This window comes from Musa acuminata, chromosome BXJ3-5, assembly GCF_036884655.1.
Source record: "Musa acuminata AAA Group cultivar baxijiao chromosome BXJ3-5, Cavendish_Baxijiao_AAA, whole genome shotgun sequence".
Classification (NCBI taxonomy): domain Eukaryota; kingdom Viridiplantae; phylum Streptophyta; class Magnoliopsida; order Zingiberales; family Musaceae; genus Musa; species Musa acuminata.
In genome coordinates, this window is record NC_088353.1 from 3,652,028 (window position 1) to 3,670,593 (window position 18,566).

Sequence of the window (18,566 nt, forward strand, 5' to 3'; positions counted from 1 at the left end):
CTTAATATGATGTTATGTTTATTAGATTTATTGATTTATTTTATACGCACATATAAAATGCTTTTTCAAAAATTTTAGAATCTAATTAAGTAAAATTATTTTTAAATTATTTTTTATTTTATTTTATTTTAATTTTAAATTTTTTATATCTTATCAATTATTGAGCTAAGTGAAAAATATTAGATTATATAATTTTATTTAATTAAGTAAGATATATTATGAATGTGATTGTATTTTAATTATTGTTATTAGTCAATAAAAAAAATCTAATTATAATATGATTCCTTAGGAGATGAACTTGATGAAGGAACTCTCATAATTACTTATTTTAGATCCCTTGTTCTCGCATATAAAAAAGATAAAACATCGATAAGAAGAAAAGAGAATGTAAATCTAATTTTCTTTACAGATCGACATCAATATAGATCTTGGATTCAACAATGATACGCCTATAAATAGACAAAGATTTTCTGAATGACATCAAAAATACACATCATATATTTGATCTATCATTATTTTATTTTAATTTTTAGTATTAAACTTTTTTATATAATAAAAATATATTAAAATATATATATATACAATTATAATTAAAATGATAATCATAAGCAAATGCTCCTAATATCGACAAAATACATGTAACAAAAAAAATAAACGTGATACTTGCTTAATACTAGCTAATCACCATTCTATGATCAATATTTTCAATAAGCAAGTCAACTTGTATATTAAAAGATTTAATAAAAATTAATTAAACATATAACTTTTTAATCTTAATAATGGTAAAAGATTCAGATCCATGTGACCGACTCCACTTACAATTTTGTTGTAGGTCAACTTGTCATTTAGATAACTAAGAGAAGAACAGTATACAAGCAAAACTCAAAGGACTGTATATAAAGTTGTTGGTCCTACATTAACAAAAGAAGTTTCTATGAGTAGATTAGCAGCCCGTCCACGACATCCTCACAATTCTCCATCGCACGTTTTCTCCTCAGTGGTAATCCATCTCCAAAAGACGTTGACACTGTGATGTACATCGATATCTCCTGGTTGTCAAATAAAAGGTGGAAGTGAAGGTGATTGGCTCTGATTCGTTCTTTATGGAAAAGACTAACATTTACTGAAAGAATCAAGAAGTCAAATCAGAATTTCTAAATCCTTGATAATCTTGAGGCAATATGGTACCTTTCTCGGTACATTAAGCTCTAAATTCCCGGATATGCATCCATTTTGTCGATGACCACTTATTTCCTCTTATGACAGGACATCCGCCTGCAACATATTATATACGACAGAAAGATGTTAACAATTCAGCCAAGATATGTCTGTGTTGTTGAAATAGTACACATCTGAATAAGATAGCCCACTAGGAACCACTAACCATGTAAACTTGATGGATCTAAAGTGGCATCAGGTCTCATGCTCCAAAAGAGTAGTGCATCTCCCATCTTGGGTTTTATAGAAAGACCCTTCTTCCCGCACTCTGATAGCTCAGTATACCAAGGTAAAGAACTGCTGAATACCTTGGCAGAAGGGAACACAGTCTCACCACCTTCTTCGACATCAGAACTTACCAACAGTGAATCAACAAACATCAGGTCAAAAATGTTATAAGTTGAATAAAACAGTAACATTTTGAATAATTGACCAGTGTCGAAGACAACCAAGAAAAATATGAAGTATGATACATACAGGTACATGAGAAGTGTTGCTAATCGCTGACCCCCATTCCTAGTGTTAAATTCATCAACAAAGTAATCATAGTGAGGTTCATATTTCTGTCCAACTTCATAATGGAGAACTTGAAGACCTTCACCATGCTCTGCCAGCCAAAATAATTAAAGACAATTTTAGGGTACTAACGTGACGGAGATACAAAAGTATATGACAACCGTGATGATCGTCTCAAGCAACACTTGTCAGAGAAAGATTACCAGATGCAGGATATGCTAAGAAGCAGTAACAGTGATGACACTAGAAAGAGTCCAAAAAATTCTAAGCATGGGATGAACGGTGTCCATCAGTTGCAATATACAATAAGGTCAATAGACCAAATGGTCGTTGCTTGCTCAACAGATGCATTCAACGGGTAGCATCTGTTCTCAATAATGCTAAGATGCAAAAGTCAAACACGTTAAAGTTATAATGCTTGCTGATTGTAATAACAAAGTGGTGAGAGGCTAGCCATTCTATATGGAGAAACCAATCTGCTAAGAAACAAATTAAGCATTGGATACTATGGCATCAATACCAACTCATGGAGCTCATAAATTAAAACTGTATAATAAACATTCTCTAAAGTGCTTGGAGTCACTTACATGAATCAATTATTATCATCTATCATTCCTATTAAACATATCAGTGACAGGAAATCAATTCATCCTGAATCTGTCCTCTTGCTAGCAGGGAACGCCATGTCACATACCAGACCCATATCAGTCTTCCTATTAAACATATCAGTGACAGGAAATCAATTAATATCAATTGTGTCCTCTCTCTAGCAGGGAATGCCATTTCGTGTACCAGACCATATCAGTCGATGGCCGAACCAGTATGTACCGATTGGTACTGGTGTACAACAAATGGTACACCAATATGTACCAGTGTTTTGAATAGAAAGAACAAGAAGGAGAAGAGGAATGGTGGTCGAGGAAGGAGGAGAAAGGAAGAAGAGGAGGCAGTGGAGGAAGAGGAAGAGAAAGGAAGAAGAGGGTGTGGTAGAGGAAGAGGAGGGACGAGGAAGAGGACGAAGGAGAGAAGGTGGTGAAGGAAGAGGGGGGAGGAAGGAGGAAGGAGGAAGAAGGAGGAAGTGGAAGAGGATGAGGAAGCATACCCGTCAACAACGCACGATGGGCAGCAGGCAGTGACAGACAACTACATGAGGCGAAACGGGAAGGGTTTGTATTTAGGGCAAAGAGAGCACACTAATGCGAGCATAAAGTATGTTTTCTAATTTATTCTAAGATTAGGACAGGGCCGTACAGGATGGGGGCTGATCCATGTAGGTTAAAGCTCGGACAATCACGACCAATCATTGCGCACCGATAACAACTTCATTCAACGAATCATTCGTCGCTTTTATATACTTGTACATATGCTTGGCAGCATGTTTTGCTTTAGTTTTGTGTGTTTTTGCTTGTAAAAATGTAAGCTTGAACGGTTTGCAGTGCTGCAGTGCGATCGCTCATCGTTCTGGACAAAACTGTCCCAAAATGAATTCGTTTTTGCATACTATGGCTTGTTTTCTGTAGACCGCATGCGAAACGTCAGTCATCTTAGCACCCTGGAACCACCAAGGGGATTGGGGCTTTAGGGTAGTGTCGGGTGTTGAACAATCTTCACAAGTTCGTACGTTAACTTGACGGGAACTTGTCTTTGTGCCCGACACTCGATGAGCAATTGTTTGCAGACTTGCAACCGTTCGTTCAGCCTTCTAAAGTCTTGTTTTCTCTTTCCTCTCTTGCACTCAAGATGCTCGTTGAATTACTTGTAAAGCTTCCCTCTTTGCAAGACATCGAGATTTGTCTGCCGCTCGTCTTCAAACTAATCAACTTGTTTTATAGGTCCTTTGGGACCGGTACGAGGTTGCAACTAGGTTGATCCTTTTGAGGACACATATATCGCAAGGGCACCTCATGACTTAGGCAATCTCAACTAAGTCCGAGAAGTTGGTGCAAGGGCACTTCACGACTTAGGCAACTCCAGCTAAGTCCGTGAATTTGCTGCAAGGGTGCTTCATGACTTAGGCAATTCCAGCTAAGTCCGTGACAGGATGGTACATATTGCTAGTTTCGTACTTTCTTGCTGGTCTAGCCAAAACATCAAACCATGCTTTCTAGTGAATATGTTCATGCACATCCTTAAACCAAGCTCTTCATAATTAAGAAAGCATAGGTGCCATAAAACCAAAATTGGTTTTCCACCACTCAGTGCTTGATTTCTGTTTATGTAGTATCCAATTGTAAGTATGTCTCAGTTTATATTTCTCCAGTTTTTCCATCCAACCTCCTCTTGACATCTGCCTTGCCATTCTCTTTTCTGCACATTCATCTTCATTTTATAATCCTCTTTCACCAGCTACTGTTAAGGCTTTGCATGATTTCAGAATTGTTTGAATAGGCAAATGATATTATGCTCTTTCCATGAAACACATTCTACCTACATCTTCTAGATGCCACTAAATATTTTATATGATATAAACTTCTAGCATAAAATATAATCCAGTACATAGTCCAAAACATGCCTTCATCATGATGAACTCTTTAACACCAAAAATCATGCAAGACAGCACAAAATAGAAATCATGAATAAAAGAACAACAAAATGAAAACATGTTGAAGCCATTGAAACATGAATATGTACCAAAAACAATCTGCATTACTTACCTACAGGTATGAAGGTGAAATCTGCTATTCTCTTCTCAATAGCTTGAATGATTTGATCTTGTCCTCTTCTAAGAAACATCCCTGAGCTTGTCCGAACCCTGAAAAAAAGCTATTACAGTTAGACATATCAAATTAACATAGAAATCCAGAACATCTTAAGAGACATCTGTGATATGTAAACCTGCTATCTGTACTCCGCCCAGTAGTGCTATCTACAACTGTTGACTTCTTCATATAAGGCTTTGCCAGTTCAATTAGGTACTCGCACTCTTCCTTGGACTGACAAACATATAAAATATCAGTATTTGTGATTTCACATGAATATCATTCACAAAACACAATAGAATTAGAAAAATAAAAATCTAATATGCAAGTTAGATGCCACGGCCAAAAGTTGGATGTTAATCTAGACCAACCCGAAATCAATGTCAGCACTTGAGGCCACTATACTGTTGAACAATTCTCTTATTAAGCCATATTTAAGTAAATACTAACAGAAATCTAACAGTATCCATTTACAATGACGTCTTAAAATATAGTATGGCCAAAATTCAACTATGAAACCACACGTCAAATCATGAAATTGCCTTAACAAATTCAATTTGAGAAAAGACCCACAGGACAGTTAAGTTTTACAACATGTTTTTAAATTTCAAGTATATGATTCTGTATTGAACAATAACTATGTGAATTGCCCTACAAGCAAATAAAAAGCCAAGTGAAAGGTAAATTCTGACCTAAATTTTAAATTTTGAAGAAAATAATTTTAAAATAATGCATAGGTGTGAGTTGGCATTGATGAGGACATGATCTTTAAAAAAAATTCTAATATGGTATGATTTAAAATTAATAAAAAAAAGATAAAGGAGGATGCATTTGGTAAACAAAGTTATGTTGTGGTTTTGATTTAATGAAAATGAAACACATCACAACAGATGTGCGGATTAATGTCAGAAAAGATGCTGATGAATTTTGAATACTTAAAATAAGGGAAACCAATCAACTCACATATAAATGAGGAAGATACTAAAAATATTCATGTATCTAAGACGAACAGAAATGAATAAAGAATCACTGACATATAATGGGTTTGGCTCACAACTTAACTTCACATTTTTGGGTTTTGAATTATATTGCTGTCCAATCTTTATATGTGTGTGTGTGTATATATTAGCCTCGACCAAGATTTGAATCTCTGAGAAAAAAAATTCTAACATACCAATGCAGGTCTCGTACCATGCAAAGCATGCACCAATGTATCTTCGTTACCTCATGTAGGATGGTAATGGTGTTTCATCTATTCCATGTTGGCTGACATGTACTAACCCACTGAGAAATGTTAAAGTAATCATACATGAGATAGGTATCTTGATTCTTCAACGCAACTCCTTTATGCCAAATTTGGAATACACTGTCAAATGTAAAGCTTTTATTGTATTACATTTACATGTATAATCTAACTTTATTAGCAAACCTACTAAAATATCACTTTTCTTTATTCCAAAATTAAAAAATAAACAAGAATGGTTTGATGATCTGTGAAAGCTTGTTGTGGCAAATGCCTCATCTTAAAAAGGAGGAAAATTTTACACAAAATTAATAAATCCAATGGCATTTAAGCACAATTAAGATGCTCCAGTAGTATCATCCATCATATAAATGGAAACATTACCAACACATTATCTCAGTCCATAGATGGTAAATTCAAGGGACATTATGATGCTAATCTATGAATACTGTCACAAAATATACAACCAAAGGTATGTTGTGCCTTGCCTTGTACTAGGAAACCGGTGGCTGGATTTACATCCTTTTATCTTGGTCATGATCATGCACTCATATTATGTCTTGTTCATCGCCTGGATAATGCAAATTCAACGATGGTGGCATCTCAATAATTATTCTTGGAAGGTGACAGTTTCTAAATTTTGTATGACCCCTCTGATAGCAACCACAACTAAACGATAGCCGATCCTTTTTCCCATATGCAAGAAATGAACTGTAGATTATAAATCACTCATATCCAGAGATTGCGTCCATCCTAATCTATGATTATGAAGATCTCATCTACTAAATGTTTCAACACAGAACAATATTTTTCAAGTGCTTGGATATATATACTGGCACTATTCAGCAGGCATCAACAAGACAATAACAACATCACACGCCAGTACAATGACAGCATTACGTATACAATAGCATAATTGGTACCTTAATCCATGCTCGATACGTGAAATCTAGGAAGGAGTTTATCTGCTTGTGCATGAAATGATTATTCTGCATAATAACTTACCTTTCTGGAAATATATTTGTAACAATCTAGATATATGGCACCTAACATGAGACCCGTGATGCAAATTACCCATCTTAAGGGAGCTAATATGTTCATCAGCAAGAAAGCTTAGACTATATCAGGATTAAACAGATAGTCCTATGTAACTGTTTCCCAACTCTAAATGGAAAGATTTGTTTATAAATTCGAAGATTTCACATAAAGAATGAATCCTTTGAACAATACGTTGACACAATTCAGCACAACTAATATCTAAGCACGCGGTAAGATCAAGAATAAATACCAGGAAGTTGTGAAAGAGGAAGGCCCTCGGTTCCCAAGAGAGTACTTCCGTCCATTGCTCCCCTGTCTCCTGGAGTTCATCTCTCCTGCGAATTCTCAAATTCAAGAGGAACAGTGTGAAAGAAAGCCTTCAGATCGACCAACACAAAGAACGAAATCATAGCGAGCGATTCGTCCGTACGCCTCGCGGACGGAGCGGTGTACTTCGGCCACCCGGCCGTCCTCGGAAACCGCGGGGAGGGAGAAGGCGCCGAGCGCGAGGAGCACCAGCAGGACGACGGAGATGGTGAGGAGGGCCACCAGGATCAGCGTCGGAGGTCTCCGGGGGTGGCGCGCGCCCTTCGCCATGGCCACCGCCCTCTGGGCAAGTCCGCCGATCAGCTCTCGGCGGTCTACTTCGCCGTGAAACCGAGGGAGGACTATCGAAAGCGGCACTTGGTTTCCTATGATAAATTAGAAGATTTGGCAATCGTCAGAAGTAAAACAGGGATATTTTTAGTCAAAAAACAGAAAGAAAAATACAAATTATTTGTGTTGAGAGTGGGATTTGAACCCACGCTCTTTCGGACTTAATCTGGCGCCTTAGACCAACTCGGCCATCTCAACTTTACATCATATTGTTATTTGACCGAATAAAATAAATAGTTTTGTCGAAAATATAAGTGATAATTTATTTGTTGAGAGTGGGATTTGAACCCACGCCCTTTCGGACCAGAACCTTAATCTGGCGCCTTAGACCAACTCGGCCATCTCAACTTTACATCATATTGTTATTTTAACAAATAAAATAAATATGGCGCCTTAGACCAACTCGGCCATCTCAACTTTATATCATATTGTTATTTTAACAAATAAAATAAATAGTTTCGTCGAAAATATAAGTGATAATTTATTTGTTGAGAGTGGGATTTGAACCCACGCCTTTTCGGACCAGAACCTTAATCTGGCGCCTTAGACCAACTCGGCCATCTCAACTTTACATCATATTGTTATTTTAATAAATAAAATAAATATGTTTGAAGAAAGTCATAATTTATTTGTCGAGAGTGGGATTTGAACCCACGCCCTTTCGGACCAGAACCTTAATCTGGCGCCTTAGACCAACTCGGCCATCTCAACTTTGCGTAATAATGATATTCTAACTTTTATTTCTGATTTAATTGTCCGATGTGTGAATTTTCATTGACTTAATAAAGCTGACAATTGTCCGGATTTCTTTAATTCAAACACTCTTATAAATTAGCTCATTTCGGATCTGATGTGAAAGGAAATGGGAACATTACTATTTCAAAGAAGTAGGGAAACATTGACTGCTGTTCCATAAACAAGAATGGTGAATAATGCTTAATGCTGTTGGCAGGGCCACTCAATGAGCTTCTCTCCACATGAAGGGAATTGATTGCATATCAATTCTTCTGAACTACCTCAAGTGATTGATGCATTTGAATCAGTCTGGCTGCTTTTTATTTGACGAGTCCTTTTCTCCAGCTCCAGCCAATTGTTTGCAGCTCATATGCCATTCATTAATATCCATGGCAAGCTGCAGTGTGGTGATGGTGGATGGACTTGAATGACTGGTGTATCTGAAGCCTTACCAAGGAACTAAAACAGTGATGGTCTTCTGCTCACAGCTAATAATTTACTATGTGAAGGAAAAAGAAGAATCTATATTTTCCTTTAAAGCATGATCTGGTTCCATGTTATCATGGCGTCAGACTGTGTAAGGTTGTTTAGTATGACTGAGTGACAGGATTGACATCACTGAATTTAACATTTTTCTACATGGGTGTGTATTTTGTCAAGGATTTTGATGCTTCCTAGGTTCTGTGTACGGTTGTTAAAGATGACAGGTACTGATAACCAAAATTAGATACTCTGTTGGATTCTATGGATGGCAGTGTCTGAAAAATTCATTTCAAGTTCAAAGCATCTTGTCTGCTTCTAGTCTTTCCTTGTCTCCATGAAGAGCAGTCTAGGTTGTGATAATCCATGCTTTAGGAGTATTCATAGTATTGTAACTCACAATCTAATTTTTGAGAGTCTTTGTCATCTGCTGCTAGTTTATGTCTGGAAGTCAATATTTGAGGACAAGACATTAAATTTGTAGGGTCTTCGTAGGAAAACATACCAAAGTACTTTACATAAACTTGTTTCTGTGTGGTTTCTGAATGATTTCCTTCATTCTGAAACTTTCAGAAATAAAAAGGTTTCAACTTGCCAACTTGCAAAGCTCTCAATCTCAAATTCATTCTCCAACGGATGAGCTCCTTTTGCTTCTTACATGTTGATCTGCAAATAAGTTATGACCACCATAATTGTTCTTTTGTTCCTTAATTTAAGTAAAAGGAGTTTCAGAATTCTATAGCATGAAAGGAATAATTAGTGCTGAAAGAGTTCTAAAATTGGCAAGGCAGATGCAGAATTTATCAACAAAGCAATGCAGTTTTACCTGTGTTGTTTGTACTCAGTTCATTTAGAGGAGATGTTTTTTACAGATCAACAGATAGCATTGTTTGCTTGCAAGAAACTTAATCCATAGCTTGCCTTGTTTTTTTTGGGAATTAATAAAGGGGCAAAATTGTTCCTTTCAGATGAGTGTGATGTCTGTGTGGCCTAATAGAACATCGTCAAGGTGGAAGTGAATCAGTACAAGGAAAAGCATTATAGATACAATGCTACATGAATTAAAGCGTGTATGAGATCTAGAGAGGTTTAGCAATTGGTGAGTAATGGATAAATACCCTTCAGATCAACTGGTGAGGACACTGCACAACAAAAACGGTCTCTCCAATCAGATCATTGGCCTACAGTTACATGAAAACACCATGGCAAGCTTGCAGTCCTGCTCAGTTTCAGTATCAGCAGAGTTTGGGGTTAAAGAATCAATTGAGCCACAGCAATTTCTGACACTTTGCATAGTTGGATGTGCGATCAAACACCAAATCCAAGTTCCAGTGCAGTATCTCCCACAGGACTTCATTGATCTGATCTGAGGACCACCATCTTCAATATTGTTTGCCAATTAAGGCTTGAAAGATGCTGCTCTCTCTTTGAAACTTATCCACCTTCTTCCACCATGTTCAGCTTTAATGTCTTTTTAATCTTTTTTCCTACTATTTTGTCCTGTTTGTGAGACATTGCTTCAGTTTTATAAACTTCTGTGAGAATGATGATTGAATTCACAATTTTTTTCTAATGCAAACATTTTGTTTGAGCTTTTCTTGAAAATGACTTGTGGTCATTGAAATGCCAGACATGAATTCTAGCCAAGTGGAATTGTTTGCTTGAATTCTAGCCAAAATATACTAGTCCTTATTCTGTTCTGCATCTTTCACTTACAGATCCATCCTCCCCAGATCTTATACTACTGGTGGCCACTACTATGAACCTTACTATCCATGTCAACTCATCGGTTTCCATCTGCGACTAATGAAGTTCATTGTTGTGCATGAGCAAGAAAAAAGAAAAGAAAAAATGGCAGTAATAGTCAAATGCTATCCTTGCAAAATTCCAGTTACAGATTTACCACTTCTTAAAGTATAAAGTAGGATAGACTCCTGCATTTATACAAAAAACTAATTATGCACTGTCATGAACATGAACTTGTAAGCTTTGATACTACCTTGTGTCGAAAAGAGATCACCATAAAACCGATCACTTGTAAGTATCACATGTCCTGTGCGGTAAGTTCTTGGAGCTGGTTTCTTAACTACTGCTGGTGGAGCTGGATTCAATCTCGACGACATAGCCCCTGAGTGAAGGTGTCCTGTTTGCAAGATCTACCGATGAACTTTTCTTCTGCTGTAGCCTTCTTCTTGCAATGTATCCTCTTGCCCATGGAGTCACATCCTCGCTGATCTTGATCATCATCAAGAAAATGATCCGGTAGATGACGATCATGCTGAAGAGGGCTGCAAGGTCCCACCATTTTGACCGGTTGACGTCGATCTGAAAGACATTCTCAAGTATGTATTCTCCCGGAATCTTTGGGAGGTCTGGTGTTTGATTGTCAAATATGAGACCCTTCAAGTCATTTTGATACTGACCCTGTTTGACAAAGTGAAGGTATCACTATCGGAAAGATGGATGAATGCATTCAATGTTAGGATGGGCATCGCCATCTTCTCTTTACCTGTAGTGCCCAGTAGTGGAAACTGATGTATGACATGGGATATCGCCAGAAGGGCTTTGGGATGTCGTTAGGGAGTCGAAAGTAGCCAGAAACAAGCATGAATATTCCCTGTTGAAGGTGAAATCATGAGATGAGTTCATAGTTAAAGAATGCAGAATCATGTGACTGTCAATCAGATGAGAAGCAACAGGAAGCATGATTGTTTCTGATGAAGTATAGCTCTTCAGAACGATAATATATTTTGATTTCAGGATAAGCCAGCACGCATTATCTACTTCCAATTCCTGAAGTGTGCCTTGAAATCTGCTGCCTTTCCTAGCTTGGTCTTGACTAACAAAACTTATATCTGAAGATTGATGAACTGAACAATTATATGAAGATTTTGTTTTATGCTGATTCATAATTCTTGGCTTGTCATTCACCACATAGAAATTCTGCATTAGATTCATGTGCAGAAAACTTATATGGTTTCAACCTTTGTTGTGATTCTAAAGGTAGGCAATTCACTGGACAAAAGAACAAGAACCAAGTAAGCTTGCAGGAATCGAATCGATGTCGGTTACCTGAATTCCAGCTCCTATGATGATGCCCATGAGGAAATTTGGCACTACACTGGCTATGGCCATCATCAAACTCTCGACCACCGTCACACTGGCGTAGAGGTTCAACACGAAGAACAGGTAATGCATGAAGCCCGGATGAAGGCGTACCATAAAATAGCACAGAGTTCCTGAGACCATGGTTATCGTGATCAGAAAAGGCATTGCAGAGAGTGTATTGCTGATGACAAATGCTACGACACCGTAATGCCCGTTAAGCCTCTCTCTTTGGAAAACCTGCATGAGGATGACAGCGTCATGCAGTTGAACTATAACAATAACCCGATTAACAATTAAAGCAGACCTTCATGTCTTCCACAAACGATGGGAATCCTCCAATAGACATGAATGTGACGAAGCCGAAGACAAATGATGCACATGCACCCCTGGCCTGTTATCGAATATAATGGCTACAGGTTAGAACACTAAATTCAAGGCTAACGATCTGAAATCTTTTGTTCATTGGACTTTATCCATTTAGTTATCTTCAGTACATCTAACATAAACCTAGAAGATTATTAATCACGGCAAGTTGTTAGCTAGAAATGAATGTGCTCAGGTGGAAGGATGTGAACAGAGTACCAGTATGGATGTGTATCCAGTTCCAACATTCAAGTAGATAGTTCCAATACAGATGGTCACAACAATGTAGATCAGTAGCCTCAGCCAGTAATAGCCAAAATCCCTGGACATGTTGACGAACGATCGCTTTGTTAAGGTGAAGGCCTGCATCAAGAAGCTAGCTTGACTGCCTCCTGAATCCAGCACCGTTCCTTTCTGCAATATTCGCTGTTCGTTAGCTCTGTCTTAAGGAATGGATAAAGGTTCTGATGAGGAAAATTAGAACTTACTACTCGGGAGATCTCATCCACTTTCTCCCTTGCTGTGTAATTATACTGGGAACGACTGTAGAACTCAGTCAGCCTTCTGATAGCTTCAGATGTTGTCATTCTTTCCAGGGGATCGTCACTCCTTTCAAGCTGTGGAAGATACAAGCGGCATAAATTTCCTTCTTACCGAAGCAGACACTACTGGAAGAATGGAAGAAATTGATAACATCATACCCTTGTTTTCAATGATCCCTTTAGAGTAGCTTTCACCTTATCGAAATCCGCGTTTATGCACCTGAGGAAATGGTCTGATGGATTCCTTAGAGGTGGGCACGGAAAGCCAGCTTGTGCAAAGAACTGTGGATAAGAAGAAAGATCAGAGTACAGATATGACTGTGTGGTGAAAGAAACAAGAGAGGGGTCTCTTTCTCTCCCTTGATGATCAAAACCACGGATAGTTTACCTCACATGCCTCAGAAGCCCGTCCAAAGTAAACAGTTTTGCCCCCTGAGAGCAGATAGAGGCGATCAAATAGTTCGAAGACCTCACTGCTGGGTTGGTGAACGGAGGCAATCACAGTCCTACCATCCCTTGACAGACCTCGCAGTGTTTGTGTCACAAAGAAGGCCGAAGCGCTGCATGATGCGATCATATGGTGAAGTTAGATATGTCCTCATGAAAGCAGGAAAAGATATTGAGTTCTTGCTCTTAAACCGAGATTACTTTTATGCTGACTATAGATATATACGTAGCAAGTTAGAGTGTACAAACTATGGACCAACTTCTACAATTCACCTGTCAAGGCCACTTGTGGGCTCATCAAGGAAGAGCAATCTGGGTCTCATGAGGATCTCAAGACCAATGCTGACTCTCCTCTTCTCCCCACCACTTATCCCACGTAGATGCCAATTGCCGATGACTGTGTCTGCACAATCTTGGAGACCCATCTCCATTATCGTACCTTCGACCAAAGCTCGCTTCTCTTCCCGTGGCATCTTGTCGGGCAGGCGGAGGCGAGCAGAGTACGAGATCATCTCCCTCACCGTCAAAGTGCCGATCAAAGTGTCGTCTTGTGTTACATATGCCTGAGACGGAGAAGTTCAATTACATGTAACGGTACACAGTCGTACACAAAGTTTTCAGTCTAACGAACACGATTATCGATTTGATCCTCAAAAACAATCTTTGCTGCCAGCTACCAAAATTTCGTGAAAACAAGAAAGAAAATTACCTTCTCAGACAAACTGGTACTGATAGACAAAAGAAAACTGATATCATGAACACATGATTAACCATCACAAATCTTTGAACTGAATCGAGACAAGAGAAGGTCGGGAAGAGGAGGAAGCCGAGTGGATGAAGAGACTTACTGCGGTTCCGAAGGACAGCTTGGTCTTGCGGCCATTGAGGAGGATGGTCCCGGAGAGGAACGCGTTGGTGGCGAGCCGGCTAGCGAGAGCATCGAGCAAAGTCGACTTTCCCGATCCCGATGGCCCCATGAGCGCCGTCAGGGTCCCTGGCTCGGCGTACCCGGTTAGGCCCTCCAAGACCCTGTGCGTCTCCCCGTTGCTGAGGGTCACAGTCACCGTCAAGTCCTTCCAGGTGAGCCGCGCCGACACGTCCCCGATGAGCTCCGTGTTCGTTTTCTCCTTCCACAGTGTCTCACTCAATGGACTGAGGCCCCCGACCACTATGCCGTTCCCCGACGGCTTGTTGGCCTCTATCTCCACCATCACCTGCCCCGCTGAGCTCCTCACGTCCACTGCCTTCATGTTGTTGCACCCCGGAGAGAGAAGAGATGGCACGCCCACAGGTTACAACAAGAGTGGGCTGCTAGCTCATGTATGTCATGCGTGCTTGAGGTGAGGAAGAGGGAGATTTAAAGCTGGAAGAAGCGTTAGTAGTTGGGAAGGAGGAGAAAGGCATGCGTGTGGAAGTTTGGAGGAGGGAGAGGTGTGAACTCGGATCAAGCCACGCAGAAAGAGCCTCCGCGTTGTGTTTTGGTGTGACTTTGGAGGTGCCAAGCAGATCACAACCGCATGCTCAGCTGCTTACCTCTCTCTTTCTATCTCTCTCTCTCTCTCTCTCTCTCTCAACCATCCTAAGAATTTAATCCCTCGGCCATCCTTAGAATTCAAGTAGAACTGCTGGACCAACAGTGGCATAAATAAAAATGTGCAGGAAGATGATGGCACGATCACTGTAGCTGCAGCTATTGCACATCTTCTGCGGTTTGGTGCAGTGAGAGGATGATGCATTAATTTGGACAGCTGGTTGTTGTGGTGCAATAAATACAGCGGCAGCCTCAATCCCCTTCCTCTCCCCGTTTCATGCCACAGTAGTAGACAAGAATTAGCTAGTGGTTGGAAAGAAGCCCACATTAAATTTTGAGACCTAAGGCAGCAACTATGATTTGAATCCTGTGTCAAATGCTACCTGGCTTTGGAGAATATTCTCAAACAAAAGTCTCGTCTTAGGATAACATCAATATAAAACTACTGTTAGTTCCTTCACCTCTTTGCTCAAACCAAAGTACTTTGTTTGCCCTCACTTTTCTTTCTATCACTCAACCTTGCTTCCATTTGTGAGATGAAAATAGAAACATGTATGACAAGTAGAAATCCCTGTTGATCAATTGTTTAGTCATGACCATGGAGGATTGATTTGATGTGTTTTTTGGTTTCGATTAATTAAGTTGTCATAGTGTTTTGTCCAGTGACAAACACAATTTCTTTGTTAATTTGTGTTGCATGTTCTTACAATAATTAGTAATAATGGCCAGTGAGTTGAAAGGCTTGTAATTATTATGGAAATTATGATGGCATGAGGGTGTTGTACTTTTATTTTAATATCAAGATAAGCTCTTGATATTAAAATAAAAGTATCATATATCAATAATAAAATGATATATCAGAAAGTAGAAAAAAGATGTTGTATAGATAGTTAAGTCATCAGAAGTTATGTTAATGTTTTCAAACAATACTTATATGGTAATTATCATATTCATAATAATTATACTAATGAGAATATCCAATTTTCCTTATAATGATCTCAAACAAACCATTATAATGAGATGATTTTGAAGTATTTATCATCATACACTATTCTAACTTGAGCTTATAGAATCAACGACATGATCAAGATGTATTAAGCTTATGTAAACTCTACCTTGATGGAAATTTCATGTATCAAACTACCCAAATGTCTTAACTATCAGGGAAAATGGCATTAAGTGCATCTGCCTATAGTTGGTTAATGACATGACAATGACCTTTTGGATTAGTTAGGCCGGCAAGCTTAGTTTCGGCATGCAAATCTTCGGTATGAAGAAAAGTATGTACATGTCTAATTAGGACTTTTGATTTAACTTAATTAGTTGATTATGAATGAGACATTTTTGGGGCGGCTTGATTGATGACTTTTCTATATATTAAAAAAATTACTTAAATTGTTTAGGGAATTATGCTATATTTGATCTTAACAAGAGGTGTAAATGTAAAAAAAAAATGATTATCTTATTATTATATGTAAAATTTTAATATTATAAATTAAAATCAAATAATAATATATCATATTTACGATACGTAACTTTCAATGCAAAGTTTTGATCTTCCTTTTATTTTTCACAAAAGTAATGAATTAAAGATTAAAAATATATATAATTTCAATAACTAATGTATTATCCTTATAAAGTTCTATTTTTTTTTATGGACAAGAGCAGAAGATATATGATGATAATTAAGAGAGTATTTCTCATCAAGATAATCCCTTAAAAAATCTTATTATAATTATATTTTCTTTGTTCGATAATTATTATTAAAATTTAATTAGAACTATAATATATATATTACTAAATTAGATAGAACCATGTAATCTAATAATAAAAATATCATAAAATATTTCTTAAACGGAGAAAATTTTCCTCAAATCCATTGCTAGGGAGATTTTTCGATGCAAATTTATTATTTCCTATTTATTATTTTAAAATTATTTTTATAGGTACCTTACAACATATTAAAAATTATGCACGTACCTCTAAATTTGGGGCTCTTTTTTTTTTTTTTTTTGGTCACTGATCTCTTTCAGCCAAGCCAATGTGACATGGATGCTTTTATGCAGGTATGGATAGAAGCATCCATGTCACATTAATTGAACTCGAGCACATACATTATTGATACACCCACCATTCTCCCAGGTAAATTAGTACTATTGGATCATATTGTCTATGCCTGATGCCACCTGATGAGAACGCGATGACATAAATGTGGCCACCGTATAAGGTTTTAATCTTTCCAACTCGAACATAATTACACACATTAAGTGCCTCTTGATCGTATAATATTGATAGGGTACATTTTGGTAATCTGTCCTCCAATCACTGTTCACAACCATGTTCGCTTGAGCATAGTGCCATCCCGCAAAAATCAGGACGACGCAGCTCGAGCACAATGCTGCCCCGCAAAAATTGGGATGGCATCGCCCGAGCACTGTACCATCCCGCAAATGTCGAGATGATGTCGCCCAAACACAGTGCTACCATGCAAAAGCCACGATTGCATCGCCCAAGCACGATACCATCCCATAAAAGTCGGGTCGACAACAAAAAAATATGACAAGTCCCTTCCCGACCCCGCCATATGTGCAAGGACCGAAGGCCAAGAAGCAAACGATTGACCTGATGGAGTCTATGACTTTGAAGCCAGAGCTCAAGCTGGACCTCGTCATACTACGATCCTCATCGACCGAACGTTGAGATCCTGTGCACCCAAGATTGAACCAAGCCTTGCCAGCTCACTCAGCCACGGTGTAAAGGATCCCCACCAAATGTGTTCAAGAAATCTGATGGTAATTATGAAGAAAAAAAAAATCATACGTTAATGAGTTGGCTGACACATTGTATAAAAAAAATTATGATTAGAAAGAGGAGACTGACCAGAGTTTTGATCGAAGACTGATACCTCCAAAAGTCAAACTTTTATGAAAGGATTAAGTATGTTTAGAAGCTTTAATATCTTCTCATACGCAAGCTAATTTGGGTTTGAGCTGTGAACAAGATTCGATTGCATGGTAGGTGTAAACCTAAATGAAGAAATGAATATTGCACAAATACTTAATTGTTCATTAAGAAAAATAGATTTAATATATTTATAAATGTTAACAAAGAGTGGGAAATAATATTTTTTTAATAATAATAAAAAAAGAATTTAATGCATTACAAAAAAATAATCCAATTTAGTTCGGTCGATGTCACGCTTTATAATACAACAATGACAATTTTGGCTTTTTCATAACTACTTTGGAGCATATCGTTCTGTCTTTAAGAGGGACTGAACAATGAACATCGACAATGCAATTATGATCCTTTAATTGCAGAACGACGAACGGCTATATCCAATTGGCCAAGAAAATTAAAAGAAGAAGAAGAAAGAACAGTATATTAATCTCCTCTTCTCTGTCCTCTTTCCCTACGATTCCTTTCGTCTTCCAAAATTACTAATTTTACAAAGTTAGACACCATTAGAATTACTAATTACTATTAATTAATAATGGTAGTTAAAATAATCATCATAATGAATAAAGCACTTTTTAAACTCTATATATAGTGTACTAAACAATCCCAGTTTATATAAACAAATTATTATGATTTCTTTCGTTATTCCTCGTTTGTTTTCATTTTCAATTGTTTTATTTTACTTTTGTTTGTGTTGTTCGATTCACAGTGGTCAATTTTAAATCAATAAGTATGCTCGTGAGATAAATAACACAATTGAACCTTGAATGAAAGTATCTATTGATTCTTATAAATGGGAACGAGATTTTCACACCATAATATTTGTCCATTCTTATCATTTAAATTATTGTTTTAATATTCATTTTTAATTCTGATTTGTATACCCTAATTTTATTCCAACATAGACAATCTTTGATCATGCTTCCATCCGAGACCTCTACTAATCATGGTAAATAATGATTATTCTTTAACTTGAAAATATAAATTAAAAAACCTAAAATATTCTCAATATCTTCAAAGGTACTAATTAA

At 37.6% G+C, this 18,566-nt stretch overlaps 2 protein-coding genes and 3 non-coding genes across 5 annotated transcripts; all 5 read right to left on the minus strand.

Moving 5' to 3' along the window:
* Positions 1 to 747: 747 nt before the first annotated feature.
* Positions 748 to 7,446, minus strand: LOC103984793 (probable prolyl 4-hydroxylase 3). Its single transcript, XM_065151258.1, has 8 exons — positions 7,145 to 7,446; positions 6,965 to 7,049; positions 4,570 to 4,667; positions 4,389 to 4,486; positions 1,696 to 1,825; positions 1,385 to 1,572; positions 1,189 to 1,275; positions 748 to 1,049 (listed from the first exon to the last, which is right to left on the minus strand). Exons 1-7 carry the CDS (start codon positions 7,309 to 7,311, stop codon positions 1,202 to 1,204), a joined length of 840 nt encoding a protein of 279 aa, XP_065007330.1. The 5' UTR covers positions 7,312 to 7,446; the 3' UTR covers positions 748 to 1,049; positions 1,189 to 1,201.
* Positions 7,447 to 7,638: 192 nt separating this feature from the next.
* TRNAL-AAG (transfer RNA leucine (anticodon AAG)) lies at positions 7,639 to 7,719 on the minus strand. Its single transcript has one exon. It is a non-coding gene; the product is annotated as a tRNA-Leu (tRNA).
* Positions 7,720 to 7,857: 138 nt separating this feature from the next.
* TRNAL-AAG (transfer RNA leucine (anticodon AAG)) lies at positions 7,858 to 7,938 on the minus strand. The gene has a single exon. It is a non-coding gene; the product is annotated as a tRNA-Leu (tRNA).
* Positions 7,939 to 8,001: 63 nt separating this feature from the next.
* Positions 8,002 to 8,082, minus strand: TRNAL-AAG (transfer RNA leucine (anticodon AAG)). The gene has a single exon. It is a non-coding gene; the product is annotated as a tRNA-Leu (tRNA).
* A 2,356-nt stretch (positions 8,083 to 10,438) lies between these two features.
* On the minus strand, positions 10,439 to 14,631 carry LOC135639219 (ABC transporter G family member 11-like). The gene is made up of 10 exons (XM_065153019.1): positions 13,895 to 14,631; positions 13,320 to 13,609; positions 12,988 to 13,159; positions 12,759 to 12,881; positions 12,546 to 12,674; positions 12,277 to 12,471; positions 11,999 to 12,085; positions 11,659 to 11,931; positions 11,096 to 11,203; positions 10,439 to 11,010 (listed from the first exon to the last, which is right to left on the minus strand). The coding sequence occupies exons 1-10, from the start codon at positions 14,294 to 14,296 to the stop codon at positions 10,669 to 10,671; spliced, it is 2,121 nt and encodes a 706-aa protein (XP_065009091.1). The 5' UTR covers positions 14,297 to 14,631; the 3' UTR covers positions 10,439 to 10,668.
* Between the last annotated feature and the right edge of the window lie 3,935 nt (positions 14,632 to 18,566).

Bases quoted from the DNA above. Each gene is read 5' to 3' on its own strand.
- LOC103984793 (XM_065151258.1), bottom strand. From the start codon at position 7,311: ATGGCGAAGGGCGCGCGCCACCCCCGGAGACCTCCGACGCTGATCCTG. The intron at 1,826-4,388 runs GTAAGTAATGCA...TTTGGCTGGCAG, and splicing joins TTTCACCTTCATACCTGTAG to AGCATGGTGAAGGTCTTCAA. The intron at 1,276-1,384 runs GTTAGTGGTTCC...AATATGTTGCAG, and splicing joins AGATCCATCAAGTTTACATG to GCGGATGTCCTGTCATAAGA.
- LOC135639219 (XM_065153019.1), bottom strand. From the start codon at position 14,296: ATGAAGGCAGTGGACGTGAGGAGCTCAGCGGGGCAGGTGATGGTGGAG. The intron at 12,882-12,987 runs GTAAACTATCCG...TCTTATCCACAG, and splicing joins GGGCTTCTGAGGCATGTGAG to TTCTTTGCACAAGCTGGCTT. The intron at 12,086-12,276 runs GTACTCTGTTCA...ATTCGATAACAG, and splicing joins CTGGATACACATCCATACTG to GCCAGGGGTGCATGTGCATC.